The 16,650-nt window shown below is 34.6% G+C and overlaps 1 protein-coding gene across 1 annotated transcript; it reads left to right on the forward strand.

Moving 5' to 3' along the window:
* The first annotated feature begins 2,591 nt into the window (after positions 1-2,591).
* Positions 2,592-13,054, forward strand: LOC132190885 (uncharacterized). Its single transcript, XM_059605911.1, has 3 exons — positions 2,592-2,755; positions 9,758-10,120; positions 12,640-13,054. The coding sequence occupies exons 1-3, from the start codon at positions 2,592-2,594 to the stop codon at positions 12,956-12,958; spliced, it is 846 nt and encodes a 281-aa protein (XP_059461894.1). The 3' UTR covers positions 12,959-13,054.
* Positions 13,055-16,650: the final 3,596 nt, after the last annotated feature.

Here is a 16,650-nt window from a genome sequence, read left to right on the forward strand (position 1 = left end):
TCTTCTTTTTTTTTTTTTTTTTTTTTTTTTTTTGTTTTTCCTGAGTCCTGTTTTTGGTAGGCTTCATGTGGTTAGACTTTGTTTGCGATATGCCTTGAGAAGGGAGAAGGGAAAAAAAGGTTTTTATTTTTCATGACTTGAATATGGACATTTTGTTTTCTGGTTCTTGCTTTCCATGCTTACCCTATTGCATATGAATGACAATGTGATGGCCTGATTGCATTGATTTTCATTGAAAATTATAAACAAAAGCCCGTTGCCAACGGAAAATCATAAAGCGTGTGCGTCACGACATGCTTGGTATCCTTACTGATGTTTGTTGATTAGTTGAAGCATATATATATATATATATATATATATATATAAACGCACACACATTTGTCCATAAAGTTAATTACGTAGGTGATTATGTTAACCAATTAGTACTTGTTGCAAAAGAATTAGCAAATGCGGGTCGCCCAATGTCAAACAAAATACAAGTCACGACCATGCTTAACAGTCTTCCTCTATAATGGGAGCATGTTGTAACCCCTTTGGCACATAGTGGCAAATAAATTTCCATAACATCTCTCCCAGTGTTACTTGTATTGGAATAAGAGATGATGAAGCAAAGAAAATTAGAAAGGACGACTACAAACCTAATCATGGCATATACAACTACACAAACATCGCAGACGCCCACATTTAAAGGCAAATCGATGAAATTTAAAAGAAAATGGAAGGATAAGCCAAAAGGTGATTTCAAAATCAAAAGAGCATGGTACAAATTGGAAAAACGAGACATTTCAAGGCAAATTGTCCAAAGAACAACGATAGCAGGAAACAGAAGGAAATTGCAATGACAATCATTGAAGTAATGATAGCATAACCTACTACAAACTCCTGATTGATAGATTTAGCAGCAACAAGACATATAACAAGAAGCCGAGAATTTTTTGTAGATTTCAAGGAAAAACTAGTCGAAGAACACAAAGTTTATATGAGCAACAATACTTACAGTGACGTCTTAGAAAAGGGAAAATGTAAGATTTATGTCAATAGATCTGTTATTGTTTTATACAATGTATTGTATGTACCAAGTATTTGTATAAATCTAATATCGGTGCCTGTATTAGATGACAAAGGATATGCCATAAAATTTAAATATGGAAAGGTCTACATTAGGAGAGGGAATATATCAATAAATGGTACAAAAATAGACAATATGTATTTTCACAAAGTTTTTTTTTTTTTTTGAAATAGTATTTTCACAAAGTTGATAATAAAATATCTATTCCTAATTATTTGAATGTGTCAATTGATAGTTCTTTCTTATGGCATTTAAGATTGGGTGACATAAATAACGATAAATTAATTAGAATGAGCAATTATTCCCAAATTTTGTGGATTTTAATATATATATATATATATATGACTAATAAGTTTTTTTTTTTTTCAAAACATTGGAAATCAACAGAATTATTAAAAGGAATTCACTCAAACACAGGTGGACCTTTAAGAACTAAAAAACATAAAAGAATGGAATATTTTATTACTTTTACCGATAATTATTCAAGATATTGACACATCTACCTTATCAGATATAAGTCTGAGGCTATTGAAAAATTCAAAGAATATAAAATTTGAAGTAGAAAATCAATTAGGAATATCCATAAAAAGGTTGAATAATAATAGGAGATGTGAGTGCAAAGCCATGGATTTTTTCTATAAGGAAAATGGATTAAGGCATTTATTTACAATGCCTTAAAAGTCTCAACAAAATGGTATTGCATCAAAAAGAAGGATAGAGTTTTCCTCCAAACTAAATTGGAAGAATTTCCTCCAACCTAATCCCTAAACTGCGATGTGTCCTAAAATATGTGCTTTTCACATATTTTTTTAAACAAAAACTTAACCATTAAACCACCGTTAACTCAAAAACAATTTCATCCAAACCATCAAACTGGGACACGTCTCCCTCTCGGCTCTCGGTCGTCTCCCTCAACTGGGTTTTGTTTGAGCACGTTCAAAGGGAGTCCAAGCGTCTGTTTTCTTTTCATTCAAAAAAAAAAAAAATCTCTCTCAAACTTACAAAAAAAAATAAAAAATAAGTCTCTTTCAAATATGGATTCTGGGTGGCTACATTGAAGATGTTTACCATCCTCTTGCACGTTCAAAGGGAGTCTAGGCAGCTCAAGAAATTCTCTCTCAAAATGAAAAGATAAAGGTGGATCTTCTCGCACATCCAGCTGACAGAGTTGCAGGGTATCTAAAATGCAACAAGATCCCAGTTGAGGGAGACATGGCGGCAGGGGGAGTGTGGGAATACTTTTATTTGTATATAGTGTGGGAATAGTTTTGTTTTTTTGCTTGAAGAAGTGTTGTATGAACATGTTTGTTTAAATGCATGAATGGCAATTGTGAAGTACAAGATTTTATTTTTTTTCCGCACATCAACTGCTTGTTAAAATGCATCATGGAGTTACAATTGCCAATGGTGATGGATAGCTGGTGTTGATGTACTGGTGTAATTAATTTGGTGTTGCCGCTCAATGTCTGGTGCTGGATAGCTGGTTTTTTCTGTAGTTTTTATGAGCGATTTTTTTTTGTAGATGGTACAAAGTTGGGGTAGCTGCATGTTGTTTGAGTTTTATGGCTTTTGTCGGGCTACTATTTTTGTTGAAGGTGCCAAGGCTATAAGGGGACTTCTGAAGTTGCAACAGAATTCTGAAGTTGCTGCAGTTGTAGATGTTTTCGTGAAGCTTTTGGCTTTAATGTTTTCGTGTCCCAATTTGATGACAGAATTTTTTTGAGTTAACGGTGGTTTAATTGCTAAGTTTTTGTTTAAAAAAACATGTGAGATGCACATGTTTTGGGACACATGGCAGCTTCAAGGATTGGGTTGGAGGAACTTTCTCCAACCTAGTTTGGAGGAACTTCCTCCAAGGAAAACTCTGTCCAAAGAAAAAATAGAACTTTGATGGAAATGACATAGTCTATGATGGCATATGCTGATTTATCTATTCATTTTTTGGGAGAGGCATTATCAACAGCAACATATATTCTTAATAGAGTTAAAACTAAATCAAAACCACTCACACCCTATGAATATTAGATAGGCCTAAAACCAAATGTTTCACATCTCAAGGTATGGGAATGTAAAGCGCATGTACTTATCCCAAAACCCTTAAGAGATAAGTTGATAAGCAAAACTTGGGAATGCAAGTTTATAGGATATGTGGAAAATGATAGTGGTTACATATTCTATCATTCCGACAAATGATTGATAGAGGGTAGGAATGTTGTTTTCCTTGAGAATACCAATCAAATTACTCATATGGGTGAGATCATATTTTTCCAAGAAAAAGAACCTCAGTATCTAACATCAACAAATTCTCCATTAAAAGACAAACACAAGATAGATGTTCAAAATAGTGGGAGTATTAAAAGGAAATCTGATGATCTATCTCACAAGGAAACAAACGATAAAATTAGTGGGAGTGAAATACAAAGGTGACCATCAATTACACTCAATAATCATTATGTTCTAAGTGCAGATAACATAAATCTACAAGATGATCTGATGAATTTTAAAGAAGCTATGAATAGTAATGATGCTGATATTTGATTGAAGCTATGAATGATAAGATTGATTCAATTAGAAACAACGATGTATGGGAACTCATAGATCTGCCCAGTCAAAGGAAATCAATCAAATGCAAATGGGTACTCAGAAAAAAAAAACTCGAAGCAGATGGAAGCCTTGACAAGTACAAAGCTAGGTTGCTAGCCAAACGGTTAACTCAGCAATCCAGTGTAGACTTTGTAAATACATATTCGCCTTTGGCAAAGTTGGCCTCCATGAGAATAGTCATGTCTATTATAGCACAAATGCATTTAGAATTACACCAACTGAATGTGAAAACAACATTTCTAAATGAAGAATTAAAAGAAGACATCTATATGATCCAACCCGAGGGATTCAAACTAGACAGACATGAAGAGAAAGTATACAAATTGAAAAGATCCCTATATGGGCTAAAACAATTTTCAAGACAATGGTATTTGAAGTTCCACCAAACTATACTAGAAAATGGTTTCAAGGTAAGTCTACTAATCACTGCATTAACGTAAAAACAATGATAAATTAACCATATTGTCATTATATGTAAACGATATATTGTTGACTAGAAATTTTCCGAATATGATAAATAAAACTAAATCTTTCTTAACATCCAAGTTTGAAATGAAAGACATGGGCGCTGTTAACTATGTATTGGAAATAAGAATCTCTAGAGATAGGAATCCAAAATTATTATACATGGATCGGGAAAAATATCTTGAGAAGATACTTAAGAAGTTAAAAATAGATAATTGTAAACCTTTAATTACACCTATTTCAAAGGGTCAACATTTAAGCAAAATAATGTGTCCTCTAAATGAGACAGAAATGAAATAAATGGAACCAGTCCCCTATGCCCAAGCAATGGGTAGTCTCCTATACACTATGACAAGTACAAGACCTGATATTTGTCATACAGTAGGATTGGTGAATAGATATCAATCCAATCTAGGGAAGGCACATTGGCAAGTGATAAAGCAAATACTTAGATATTTGCAAGGCACTAAAAACATCAGGTGTTGATTTGATTTAAGTGATCAAGAAATTGCAGAATAGACAAACGCAAATTTTGCAGGAGTTGCAGATGACAGAAAATCTACAAGTGGTTATGTGTTCCTATTTGGTGGGACAACTATTTCTTGGCTAAGCAAAAAACATAATTCTGTTTCAAAATCTGTAATGGAGGTTGAGTATATATCATGCAGCATAGCAATAAGTAATGCGGTTTGGATTAGATGTTTTATTAAAAGTTAAATTTAGGTTTACCTAAGAGATCAGTCAATGTGTTTTGTGATAACAAGTCTGCTATCTCTTTAATAAAAAGTGGAACACTTAGTTCTAAAGGTAAACAAATTGATATAAATTATCACTATATTCAAGATATAGTGGATAGAAGTAAAATAAAGGTTGAATTTATTTCATCAATAGAGATAATAGCTAATCCTATGTTCAAGGGATTGCCTTTGAATAAATTCAGAGGGCATGTAGCAACAATGGCGTTAAGATACACCTAGGTGATAGTTACATGAGTTGTAACGACCCAGGGAAAAACGTTAGCCACATCTGCGCTATTACTCCAAAAGGACTAGTTAATTTGGAGTTTTCCTAGAATTTATTATAAAGCCCAGTTTCACCTAGTAACTAGGCAATGTGAGACTTAACACTCATGACTATCTTTATAAACTACCCACTCTATGTGACTTTCTTCTCATCTTCCCATTATGGGACCGAGGTGTTACATGAATTGACGCATAATCATAAGGATACGGGGACACCTAGAAGAACGATTTTATGCATTTTTACCTAATGGAAAAATAATTGGTCAATAAGGGTAGATAATACTGACGAAGTTCGGATATTACATTCCACATAAATGTAAAGTCCACTAAAAGGCATTAGGTTGAGATTAGGTAATATCTATGTTATGTAAGTGTAAAAGACACTAATAAGGTGAATCAAGGAAAACCTTAGGAATAATGGCTTCATAGGAAGTGCTTGGTCAAAAATTTAGTGCAGGTCGACATATGGTTTTGTGTACGACTTAAGTTGTCAATTGTGGAATGGGTACGGGACTACACTCCCAACCATGGAAAATTGATGTCATTTGTTTGAAAGATAGTAAAATGAAGTCATCCCTAATATGCTATTGGTATGAAAGTATATGGTAACGGATGCGGTTAGAAAAAATGACAAAAACATGTACACGTAGAACCATGTCATGATCTGACGCCGATTAGTAGGTTTTACAAATGAGATTTAGCATGGAGCAAAATTATTACTATCATGGCAATCATGCTCAGCTAAATTTTATCATCAAATGTTATAATGTGATCAAGTGGAAGATGAAGATGTAAGGTGGTCACACCATAATTAATGTGGTTATCACCACACCCAATCATCCCCATTGAAGGAGATAACTTCCACGGAAATTATAGTTAAAAGAGAAAAAATGCAACTCTTCCTTGCACTCTCATATATATATGGAAAACCATAACGTAACATTCATTCTTGCATAATTTACCTTTGATCCTCCATTGTATTTCTATCATAATGGGAATGAATAAAGAAAGAAAGAAAAGGTCTTGTTTGGCATAGATTTTGAGTTTTTATTTATTTATTTATTTTTATTGTAGTAGGAAGTAATTGATGCGATATAAAATTTTAAATTATAAAAAAGTAAAAAAAGAAAAAAAATTGTTTTGTAATAATTTTTTATTTAAATAGTAATAAAGAATAAGTAATGTGATATAAAAAGTAAAAATGTTGGAGAGTTGAAAAAAAAGAAAAGAAAAGACCAAAGCATTTTAAAAAGAAAAGAGAACTGGCAGAAAATGTGCAACAGAGTTTGCATGTCCATAAAAACCACATCGTGCTTTTTAATTATATGTTTTAGATTGTGAGAGCTCTTGGAAAATAGTTATAGAGGATCTAACGTAAAATGAGTTTGCTCCAAGTTTTCTGCACTTTTGAGAGTTCTGTTCTGTCGAGAGGAACCTACACGCATGGTATTCTGATAACAACTGCTCAGCACTTTTAATAGTAAAGCTACTTTTAAAAATTATTTTTAATTCTTTTATTTCACTATTTTGGACTATTACACTTTTAATTGAATGGATGCCTTTCGCCATCGTATTCTTTTCTATCAAATTAATAATTAAATGCATATAAAACTATAACTATGCCTCTACTCTAAAATAAAAAAACCAAAGAGATTGGACCTTCATGGCCACAATTTTACTTGCAAAATCATTAACAGCTTCTGTGTCCCATTTATTCTATTTTCTTACTATAATCTTCAAACAGCTAATTAATATTTTAATACAATCAAATATCCAAATGACTAACAATTCACGTGTGTCGTGTACCATCAACCACTAATTACGATGTGTAGTACATGGATTTTAAGTATACTTATTTCTCTTAATTTGTAAATGTTCCCCTAATTTTTTAATTTTTGTAAAGTCACCACAAATTTACCTTAAGGTTGCAATGTCTTTTCAATCTAATAATTTTTGTAATGCCATAAACACAAAAAGTTGAGGAATTCTTTTTTTTATTATTATTAAATAAAAAAGGAAAACAAAAAAAAGAACGAAAAAGCTGTGAAATAGCTGTGAGTTTGTCATGGGTCACAACATTTTTTGGCTTTTTTTTTTATCAGAATTTTTCGCTTTTTATTGTTTTCTTTCTAAAAAACAAACGCTAAATTCTCAAAAAATATATTTTTTTTTATCTAAATTTTTCGCTTTTAAAGTAAAGAACAACTAAGTCTTCCAGCATTATCTCTTCTTTAGATAAAGTATGATTCGTGAACTTGAGCCTCAGTTAGAATGCGGCAAAATAGAGGACCTCTTATCCGGAACCTCCTCCAAAATACTTTGGGAGGATAAACTAGTGACTTAGGAAAATATTCAAGAAGAAGCCTTTCGTGGACTTGGAAATAATTACACATGATGTAGCAATGACGTTAGGTAGCACCACGACATGATGTTGATTCTTCTTCTTTCATAATACGAGTAATTATCTCTAAATCATCATCATAGTTACCAAAAACCATTATTCAAAGAGAAGAACAACTCTTACGAAAAGGCGAGCCATAAGAGAAAAACTAGAGATTAAATGGAAAAGAACCTTTGGCTGAGGTGAATCAAAATTGGAGAAGAAATAGTCTTACTTATACTGAATATTATGACCGTTGGGAAAAGATAACCTTTTTTTGAAAATATGACCGTTGGGCAACCGTTGGCAAAAGATAAATTTTAAAAAATATGACAATTAGGAAAATAAAAATTTTCAAATATATGGATGTTGAGTAAAGAATAAAGAAATCCTTAAAAAATAATGTTTAAATGAACGAGTGAAATTGAATATCTAATTTGAAAAGCTGAATGTAAGTACTTAAAAAAATAATAATAATTAGAATAAAGTAAAAAATTTTCAAATTTTTTTTAAAAAATTACAGAGCCCAATGAGAATGCTCTCACATCCTAAAACATTTAACTAAAAAGCATGATACTTTGGCAAACCAAAATAAACCATAAATGCTCTCTTCTCTCTCCCAGAAAAAAGCTCTGTCGTCCATGCTTGACGAGGAGGGTAAAGCTTCTGGTTTCCCTCCTCCTCCTCCCCTCTTTTACTGCTTTTTGCTTTTCCTTTTATTGAGCTTCTCTCTTCAGGAGATAACTCTTTCCTCTCTCGAGTTTTCTCTAGATCTATATATCATCTAAGTCTTTGACGATTTATCATCAACCCTCATAAAACCACAGTCGCAGTCTCCCACCCTCATCGGCCACATCATCCTCCTTGCCAGTCGTCTTTTCCACTGCCTCTTCGGTTGGATCTGTGAAGTTTCGGAGATGGGTTTTTTCTAAATGAGATCTTCTTTTCTCCGCTAGTTCCAGCTTGCAATGCGCCACACTACCGCTCTGACTTGCGTCCAAACTTTCGGGCGCCATCATCCGCTCCTCCCCCCAACATCCACGCGCCAACGCATGGACTACGTGCTCCCACGCATGGATATTATGCACCAGCTCGTGGATCTCATGCGTCAGACATAATCCTCACGACACTTTCCTATGCCTCGTCCTCAGCTGAAGTTGCTGTTTTATGAGTTTTCTTCTATTATTTTTTGTGTTTTTATGTTGTTAAGAATTTAACCCAAAGTGTTTAGGCTTTAGACTCTTTGTCTATATTGGATATTCATTTTCCATTGTTCTTGCTCTTCTTAGTTTATTCGGTTTCCTTGGAAGCTGGACTAGATCTAAATTGTCGTTTCTTAGTCTGTTCGGTTTCTTTGAAAGCTAAATTAGATATAAGTTTATAAGAGTTTTTTTTACTCCCGATAGTTTTATCCATCATAGTGGGTCGTGACCGTTAAAAGCTGCATTCTCAAGTGACTTCCAACTTTTTAGATTTTTTTTTCAGGACTTGGGGTATTTGTTGTCCATCTTAATTAGATTATTGGTAGTCCATCTTAATTAGATTATTGTGTTCTGTTATTTTTATTTTTTCTTTCTATGTATCTTGCTAATATCTTATGTTGTTGCAATGAAGTTGTTTTTTTTTTTTTTACAAAAAAAAAAAAAAAACGCACACTCATGGGATTTTTATGGACAAGCCAAATTTGTTGCACATTTTCTGGCTGTTCACATTTTTTTTATTTTTTCAATACTGCTCAAATTTTTTTTTATTTAGTTGACCGTTAGGACTGACACGTGGACCAATCAGACGTTGACACGTGGCACATATATTAATTTTTAAATTAATTAAAAAAAAAGTATTTAAAAAAAAAAAAAAAGAAACAAAAAACATTGGCCACCCCCATCTGGCCGGATGGGGGTGGCCGAGCCACCCCCTGTACCCACTGGGGGTGGCCGAGCCACCCCCAATGTTTTTCGTTTTTTTTTTTTTTTAAAAAAAAAAAAAATTTTAAATTAAATTGGTGCCACGTGTCGACATCTGATTGGTCCACGTGTCAGTCCTAAACGGTCAACTAACGGATGAACTAACTTGGTCTTTTATCAAAGAGGTTTGATAGGGACACAACACAAACCCAACTCAAACCCAACTTCTTTCCTACATGTCATTTAATTTAATTTAATTTTTTTTTTTTTTTTTAAAACCAAATCAAACCTCTCTAAAAAATTAAATTTTCAGAAATCTAAAAATCCTCTCTCACTCCCTCGCTCTCCCTCCCGCGCTCACCCTCTCTCCTCCGGCGAGTTCATCGGCCACCGGAAATCCCCTCTCACTCCCTCGCTCTCCCTCCCACGCTCACCCTCTCTCTCCTCCGGCGAGTTCTTCGGCCACCGGAAATCCTCTCTCACTCCCTCGCTCTCCCTCCCGCACTCACCCTCTCTCTCCTCCGGCGAGTTCTTCAGCCACCGGCGAAGCTGTCCGTTCGTCGCAAGGTTCTGTCCACTGTCTGTCTCACTCTGGCGACGTCTACAGCCACCGGCGAAGCTCCTGTCTCTCTCTCACTCCTGCGAAGCCGAAGGCTCTCTCTCTCCTCCACCGGTGGTAAGTAATCCCTCTCTCTCCTCCACATTCAAAATCTAGGGCTTTTTGATTTATGTGTATTGGGTGCTAGAATAGTGTATTAGATTTATGTGTATTTAGGGTTTAGATTTCTGTTTTTTTAATATTATTGGGTTTGGATTTTTACTTCTTTTTTCGTTGGTTGAGGCTGTGTTTGTTCATGCTCGAGAAAGATAGTTTTTGGTCAGATTTCTCATTTGCATTATCAATGAGTTTGAATACTTTCTAATTTTGCTCCTATAATTGCTGACTAGACATGGTTGATTCGAATTGCATTAGATTTATGCTAGAATGTATTTCTCTGCTATACACAATTTATGCATTACCCAGATCTCTGAAATAGGAAAAAAAAAAAAAGGTTTAAGAGGTCATGTGTAGTAGCCAGGATGGATAAATTGAATAGGTGTTGCCATGTTCCTGGCTGGCCTGGCTTGGCCTGGCTGTGGCCTAGTCATCAGATCTCTAAGATGCTGTGCAACGATGGTTGCCATGTTCTTGGCCTGGTTGTGGCAGAGTTGTTTGTTGATGATGTTGGTGTTGGTGTTGGTGTCCTCGATGATCAGTGTCTCTCATGCTTGCTCACCTGAAATGCAATGACATAATCTCATGCTTGTTCAGCTGTTAACGAAATTTGTTGCCTGGAGATGGAAAAAGAACCTTGACTTTGGGAGCAAAATTTGATTCTCTTAAAAAAAAACCTTCATTGATTTGGTAATTTCTCTCTGATATGTTTTTTTTTTTTTCCTTTGTAATTTCTCTTTGATGTCTTTCGTGGATATTCAAACTCGACTTGCTGAAATCAGTTTGGGATTTTCTGATAAACTCATATGGACTGCTTCTAGGAAAGGAGTATAGTTAGTTATGATACTTGGGAGGCTCTTAGGGAAAAGAGAGTTCAAGTTGAGTGGTGAAAGTTAGTCTAGTTTTCTCTAGCTATTCCAGGTCTAGAAGTTAGTCTGAAAGTTGTATTATATACAGATCCAAACCATTTTATTTATTTATTTATCTTTGATCATAAAAATTTGGTCCCAGGGTTTGCTTTTTTGCTCTTTAGTTGCTTTCTAACTCCATCTATGCATGTAAATATGTACTACAAGTATGGAGGTACTCTAAAATGCACTTGTGATGCAAGTTTGTTTGTCTTTGTCCATGGATCTTGGTTTGTAGGGGGCCTAACTAAAGTCTTTTACTCTTTTTCCCTACTTGATCAACTTTGTGCTTCCCTGCTTGGATCTAATCTGTTCAGGATATATATATATATATATTTGCAAGGTTTTGTATAGTTTTAAGCTCAGATCCGCCTGTACATGCTCCTCTCGCACCCACACGATATACTAATGGCTTCATTATCAAGGTGTACTTGGGCTTTGCCTTTGGCTTCATTCCTTTTTCCTCTCTTCTTTTTGAAACTACTGATATCATTAATTATCTGCAGCATTTGCTCTATATATATATCTTGAAGAATTCCTTTCTCAGTATCTTTATTAATTATCTGGTGTTTGATTCATGTTGAGACTGATCAGGTAATGAGCTGACAAAAGAGATAAGGAATTAGCAGCATCTTTCCTTTTCTTTCTTGTTACCTAGCTCCCTCTATCCCCAGTTGTGATTTTATTTTCTTTAATTTCAAAACCATTTCCTCTAATTTTTTTTCCCCTTTGTCTGTTGATTTAATTTTAGAATAACAAACATGTTATGCGGATATACTCATGCTGCATTGCTGCTAGCCTATGTTTATTTAGAATTTGTGTTTTCTGTTAACAAACACTAAAAAAAAATCAATTTTATTCAATCAAGATACTTTTTTCAAACTAAAAGCAAAAAACACTCTAAAGAACCCTTTATAATGAGACATTTCATGTTAACCAAACTTCAACTTCGTAAAAAGATGATGATTTGAGTCCGTTGTGTATGAATTATTTTTAATTATAAAATAATCATGATATATAAATGTGGGTTTGTAAAAGTTTTGAAACATCATTTGAAAATCCATATGCTTTTTAAGTAATTAATTGTTTTAGAAAAGCTTGATTGCGTTAAGATCTACATTTAAAAAAAAAAAAAAAATTGCTGAGAGATTGTGGTAGCATCTAGATGAACAAATTATTTGTAAAGCTTATATGTCATTAAATGTACATGGTTTAGTATGAGCTGACTCATGGTATGTTGCAGTGATAGTGGGGAGCATTTTCTTCACAGCAGTCTAAAGAAAGCTGTGGTTATCAATTTGAATGAAAATGCTGTTAAGCCTTATTACTCTTTCCCTCTTTATGTTAATATTTATTTTGACCTTATATTCTAGAAATCAATGCCCAAATCAGATTTTGAAAGCTGACAAACTTTGGAGTAATTTAAGTGCTCTCATGTTTTTACATTTATCTGGTTAGTGGTGAAATACTTTGAGATCATATCCAATCTCTTGCTAGAAGCCCTTTGTTTAATAATTTATGTGGTTACCTTTATGTCAAATTTTAATTGTCAATTTATCCCAAAACATACAGGCTTTGCAAGTTGGATAAAGGCAAATCTAGCTCAATTCCACTGCCAACAACTCAGGCCTCAAGGATGCCATTTCCTGAAATACAGTACCCTCAGCCCGCTTCACCTGTAAAACTATTGGGTCATGCTGGATGGTTGCTGCTATTGAGACAACAAGTGTATAGCAAGGTTTTTTTAACAGTAAGCTGCAGTTTGAGATGTTGCTGGTTGCTTGGTTTGCTATGTGATGGTTTGGCTGATGTAGTTTGTTACTTTGCTGGTTGTAATCTATATAGTTGTAGTGTTCAGGAAGCTTGTTGTTTTCCTGGAGTTTTTGGCTAAATAGCTAGAGTGCATTGTATTCATTAACTTTTTTAAATGAAAGAGTTACTCATTAATAAAAGAACGACCTTGAAAGGTGAAAAGCTCTATGCTTTATCATTCATTTTTATGTTGGTTTATCTTTGTTCATCGAGCAGGCAATAGCGAGGAAGAGTACAGATGAAAAAAAAAAAATATAGCAATTAAATAAATGCAAAACGCCCAGAAAAATAGCTAGAGTGAATTACAGACAATGCCAGCAAAGCTTCATATTTCTACCGGTACAAGGTATTCTCCAGCGTCAAACGCCAGGAATACAATTCCCCGCGTTTGCTCTCTTCCACGGTGTTTTTTGGGCGCCGGGAGAACCTATTTTTATTTTTGTAGTGAGCACATATTATTCTTCATTTTATTCATTTTTAGCCTTTGACTGAAGGGAGCTCAGGCATTTGCTCTTATTTTTATGCTCATCTTTTGAATCAGTTTATTTTTAATGTAATTTTTTTTTTCTGATTATGTTGTGCTTGAAAACCATTAATTTAAATATATGATTAACTACTTGAATCAGAACCAAACTCTATCAGATTTATGCTCTACCGAAGCTAACTCTATCTAATGTACCCATAGGGTTCATATCACATGGATTTATAGTACACATTTCAAAATTAAACATTTGCATTAGAAATTAAACGTTTGGAATACACATTTTCAACACAACTCCACATTTGCATTACAAATTAAAAAAAAAAACTAATACAAATCTTCATGGCAGCTGTTTATAGTACACATTTCCACCATTACATGCACCACAAAAGTGGTTCTCGTTATCAATGGGTATCCAATCAAAGGCCGTTGCACCATTAGTGTATTAGTCTTCAGACTCCATTACAGCACCCATTTGTCCAAATAGTCTTCAGACTCACTCTTATTAACCTGCAATTTGAACATAATAAAGCAATGATTGAAAAAAAAAAAAAATAACTAGCAAAAAAGTGCAAACCCTTTATTTTCCAGTGCATAGGGACACATGCAAACAATTGCATTTCAAATTCTAGGGGTTCCTACCTACAACACAAACAACTAAAGTTGAGAGAAGTTTTTGAGAAAGGTAATCAAAGAGTAAGATCAAGCTGATAAGTTTTTTTTTTTTAGATAAGTAGCCCTTGTCAATTGCTCCAAAACAAAATTTGTTTAAAGCAAAACTTCATAAAAAAATGTCATAAAGATACAACAGAAAGAATAAGAAACGTAAAGACATTTATGAACATTGTCATTTAATCACAACAATCAGTAGGTTCTACAATACTTTTTAAATCTCCTTGAGATCATTTACTGGGCCCTTGCCATCTGGAGTATCTCCCAAAGGTAGAAGTTCTATTTCACAGCCATTGCAACAAGAACAGTGGACTAGATCTAGTTGTACTCAAGTATAACATTTTAGTGAAAGATTTGCATAACTTCTTGATGGGTCCAAACAGTACAGATGGGTTCGTGCACAACACTTGCAAAATATTTTCCATCCAGCATTAAGTATTGCAAAGTTTTTTATTTCTTTTCTTGGACTCCTAGATGGATAAGGGCCAAATTTCCAAAGTTATTACTGGCACAACAGCATCAGAATTTTAGTTATGAACAGAGCCTAAACTACATGCTTTCAACTGTTTGCAAATTTTCAATCCAGAGGAGGTGCCTGACCTCGATAAGAGAATTTTTGATTGTTCAACCAAGCCTTAAAGATAAATATTAGAACAGATCCCCATATTTCGAAGGTCCTCTGTATTGTTGAATAGGTTTTGAATCTACCCCAACGACCACCAGGTGCAACAGAAACCTTTTGTCCTAGTTGTGATAGAAGAGACAGATATTTGAGCTGGCATTCGACTATCTATCAAACCCTACTTCAATTTACATGACATAGAATGAAATCATGGTTTAAATACACTTCCATTTTTCTTCAATTTTTTCATATTCCTAAGATTCCTACACCTCAATTTCACTAACACTGATATTTCTCCATTGAGCTCTGGCTCAAATGACACTTCCTCCCCGCAAAGAATGGGATTGAGGGTGAAGCGATGGTTCAAGACCCATGGGTGCATGGGTAACTTACCAATGAAAAAACGCTCATATTTCTCTCAAAATCTCACATAAGATGTGTAACCCACCTAAACAACAACACTACCACCACCAACAACAATAAATTTGGGACACACTCAAGCTGCCTTGCTTCGCACAGAGTTGGGTCCTTCATAATTGAATCCCAGACCCCAATTCCAAATCTGTACTTTTCTTAACTGAATTCAAATTCACTAAACCCCAAATCCAAAACAATAACAAAACAGCCAAGCAAAAATTTTCTTTCAAATTCCATATAATTGAAAACTCAAATCAACACCCATTTCACCTCAATGGATTCTCCCTCAGCTCGCTTGAACCAGGCGTCTTCTTTCCCAATCTCCTCTACCCTTCTCTTCCTCCCCACCTCCTTCGCCACAGGATCTTCAACTTCCGCCACCACCTCCGCCGCCGCCACACCATTCCCGTTCACATACTTCACCAAGCTCCCATTCTCACTCTCAGACACACCCACACCGCCATTGGAGTACACGCCATACCTCGAACTCAAACCACCAGCAGCTCCATTCCCATTCAATTCCTTGATCACTCGCCTTTCCCTCCCACTGCCACACCTTCCTCATTCACAGCCCTAATTCGAGTCTGAACAGCAAGACTGTGCCTCCGACTTCTACACAAAGAATGCTTAGAGAAACAATGCCGGCGCTGGGGAACGGTTATCGGGGAGAGAAAAATGAGTTCAGGCAAAAGTAGAGAAGTCCCCATACATAATTAAGTTTAACTATCAAGAGTTGCAAAAAATTTAGAGAGTGAACTATTTACTTCAGATGATATAGAAAGATGTAAAAGCAGGGAATCCAACTTCATCAATACTATCATCAAGCACTATATATGTAGCAAGTCTGAAATATAACCATAACAAGCTCTTAATGAGATTATTTATACAGCAGTACAGTGTTGATGCAACTATTACTACTAATCAAGTATTTTGTACATATAACCATTACTGGTTGTTGATAAATAGAAAAACTAGGATAACTCACTACAAAAGTATACCATTATTGGTGTAACTGAAGGACATATTGTGAAATTCTTTAGTAAGTTGATCAATTTAAATGATAAAACAGGTTTATCCTTGGAACAATGAACAGTGCCATAAGTCTAAAAATTTGATTTGAACAGAGCAATGAGGCTTTGGATGTTAAATCAGACCTCCTACATCTTCTAGTGCAGATACTAAATGGCCATTTGGACACCAATTGCATGCAAAATAATCAATCCCATTACCATTCATATGAAAAATCCAAGCAAGTAATATAAAATAAACAGTTTCATTTACAAGAAGATGGCAGTGTAAGAACAGAAATCTAAACCCTAAATCTAAACTCTAAATACACTAAAGCCCTATTATGTTCGAAATTCTTCAAAGCTCTATTCTTCAATGCTTCGAAATTTCACCATGAAATTCAAACCAAAAACTATTTTTCTAGGGCATGAACAAACACAGCCTCAACCAACAAAAAAAGAAATAAAAACCCTTACCCAATAATGTTCAAAAAACAGGAGCCAATAGTGTTCAAAAATCTGAACACACAGAAATCTAATACACTATTCTAGCAGGCAATAGTGTTCAAAAA

This window comes from Corylus avellana, chromosome ca8, assembly GCF_901000735.1.
Source record: "Corylus avellana chromosome ca8, CavTom2PMs-1.0".
NCBI lineage: Eukaryota > Viridiplantae > Streptophyta > Magnoliopsida > Fagales > Betulaceae > Corylus > Corylus avellana.

What these genes read in the sequence shown, in the direction of transcription:
- LOC132190885 (XM_059605911.1), top strand. Translation starts at nt 2,592, where the DNA reads ATGGTACAAAGTTGGGGTAGCTGCATGTTGTTTGAGTTTTATGGCTTT. An exon ending in GTGAAGCTTTTGGCTTTAAT is followed by an intron (nt 2,756 to 9,757) that starts GTTTTCGTGTCC and finishes TTAAATTTTCAG; the next exon opens with AAATCTAAAAATCCTCTCTC. An exon ending in CTCTCTCTCCTCCACCGGTG is followed by an intron (nt 10,121 to 12,639) that starts GTAAGTAATCCC and finishes CAAAACATACAG; the next exon opens with GCTTTGCAAGTTGGATAAAG.